Genomic DNA, 2,143 nt, shown 5'->3' with positions numbered 1-2,143 from the left:
GCTTGACCAGCCTGCAAACAGCCATCAGCCCCTCACCCAGGCTGGCCAGGCACCCCAGTGGGGACCCCCACCCTGAAGGGGGTGTGACCAGCCTGCAAACAGCCATCAGCCCCTCACCCAGGCTGGCCAGGCACCCCAGCGGGACCCCCACCCTGACCTAGGACACCCTTCAGGGAAAACCAGCTGGCCCCCACCCGTGCACCAGGCCTCTATCCTATATAGTAAAAGGGTAATATGAAAACTGACCCTAACAGCAGAAAGACTGGGAATGACTGGTCACTATGACACACACTGACCACCAGGGGGCAGATACTCAATGCAGGAGCTGCCCTCTGGTGGTCAGGTCGCTCTCATATGGGAGGAGCTCTGCTCAGCCACAAGCCAGGCTGATGACTGCCAGTACAGTGGTGGTGGTGGGAGCCTCTCCTGCCTCCTCAGCAGCGCTAAGGATGTCCGACTGCAGTTTAGGCCTGCTCCCCGCTGGCAAGTGGACATCCCCCGAGGGCTGCCAGGCTGCCAGAGGGATGTCTGATTGCCATCTTAGGCCCAATCCCCCAGGGAGCGGGCCTAAGCCAGCAGGTGGTCATCCCCTGAGGGGTCCCAGACTGCGAGAGGGCACAGGCCAGGCTGAGGGACCCCCCCTTCCCCCCAGTGCACAAATTTTTGTGCACCGGGCCTCTAGTAAATATATACTTATCTATTACAGGTATTATAAGCAGTTAAAAGTGACTACCATGATATGGTTGTAACTGTCCTTTTGCTGCCAAGGCAACTTAATGCACCACTGCAGCTGCTATGACACTCCAAGATTCTTCCATGGGAGACTATCTGTGTACTTTTTCCTTATTAGGAACAAGAGACTATGCTATTGGTTTATTTTATCTAGTATTACATAACACTGGAATTGGCTTTCAATACTGCATAAAATAACTTCATTTTTTAAAAATTGATATTCTCTACTATATGGATCTATTGAACATAAAAGTTTTAAAAAATGTTATTGGTATAAGTCAGTGGTCGGCAAACCGCGGCTTGTGAGCCACATGCGGCTCTTTGGCCCCTTGAGTGTGGCTCTTCCACAAAATACCACGTGTGAGATAGATAGATAGATAATAGAAGAATCTTATAAACAAACAAACAAAAAAGGAATAGTAGAGACAGAAGGGACCTTGCCCTAGCACCATGGTTGGCAAACTGTGGCTCGTTGGGCCACATGCGGCTCTTTGGCCCCTTTAGTGTGGCTCTTCCTAAGCCTTAGGAGTACCCTAATTAAGTTAATAACAATGTACCTACCTATATAGTTTAAGTTTAAAAAATTTGGCTCTCAAAAGAAATTTCCGTCGTTGTACTGTTGATATTTGGCTCTGTTGACTAATGAGTTTGCCGACCACTGGTATAAGTGATACCATTAAGACACAAGCAAAGACTTACTTTCTGTGTATCAATATCTTGTCTCATGATTCCCATATCGGTATTTATCTTTTCTTTGTGTTTCTCGCTTTCACTTAGTTGAGCTATTACTTTATTAAGTTCAGTTTCTTTTTGCTATAAAAAAGAAAAATTCTTTTAATTGTTTAAGTATTACATATGTCTCCTTTTCCCCCGATTGACCCCCCCACCACACTCCCGCCTCCAGGACAAGCCCCCACTGCCCCAGTGTCCGTGTCCATTGGTTTTGCTAATATGCTTGCATACAAGTCCTTTGATTGATCTCTTACCCCCCGGCCCCCACGCTTTCTCTCTGAGGTTGGACGGAGAAAATTTCTTTAAGCACAAGAAATAAAACTATAAATAAATAAGATTTAAGTTTTAAATTACCTTCTTATAGTCGTCTTTCCCATCTTGAATATAATTCTCAATGTTTTTCACATAGCCGTGAATATTTTTAACCTTCTCTTTGATATCATTCATCTGTAGAAGAAGTTATTAAACACATTGATTGAGGACCAGAGCATTTAAGATTTATTTCCAAGGAAATACTAGGTGTACCAGTTAATAATGAGGATTTTTTTGAATAGATGGAGTTACACATATGTTGATATATATGCGATTTGATATGTATGCTATTTTGTTTTATTGACAGCAAGCTTCAAAACTTCTATGTCAAATTTGCTGAAGGTGTTAACATCATAGATATTTTTAC

General features: G+C 44.2%; 1 protein-coding gene across 1 annotated transcript in view; it reads right to left on the bottom strand.

The window, feature by feature from the left end:
• The window catches only part of RAD50 (RAD50 homolog, double strand break repair protein), a 74,110-nt gene that overhangs the window by 22,363 nt on the left and 49,604 nt on the right, over positions 1-2,143 (bottom strand). The window contains exons 18-19 of the mRNA XM_005865534.2: positions 1,819-1,911; positions 1,432-1,545 (exon numbers count right to left, since the gene is read on the bottom strand). Of these exons, the coding sequence (XP_005865596.1) occupies positions 1,432-1,545; positions 1,819-1,911 (207 nt within the window). The remainder of the gene's footprint in view (positions 1-1,431; positions 1,546-1,818; positions 1,912-2,143) is intronic.

This window comes from Myotis brandtii, unplaced genomic scaffold, assembly GCF_000412655.1.
Source record: "Myotis brandtii unplaced genomic scaffold, ASM41265v1 scaffold208, whole genome shotgun sequence".
NCBI classification, from domain to species: Eukaryota; Metazoa; Chordata; class Mammalia; order Chiroptera; family Vespertilionidae; genus Myotis; species Myotis brandtii.
The sequence above is the reverse complement of the archived record's forward strand: the minus strand, read 5'-3'. Positions and strand labels throughout refer to the sequence as shown.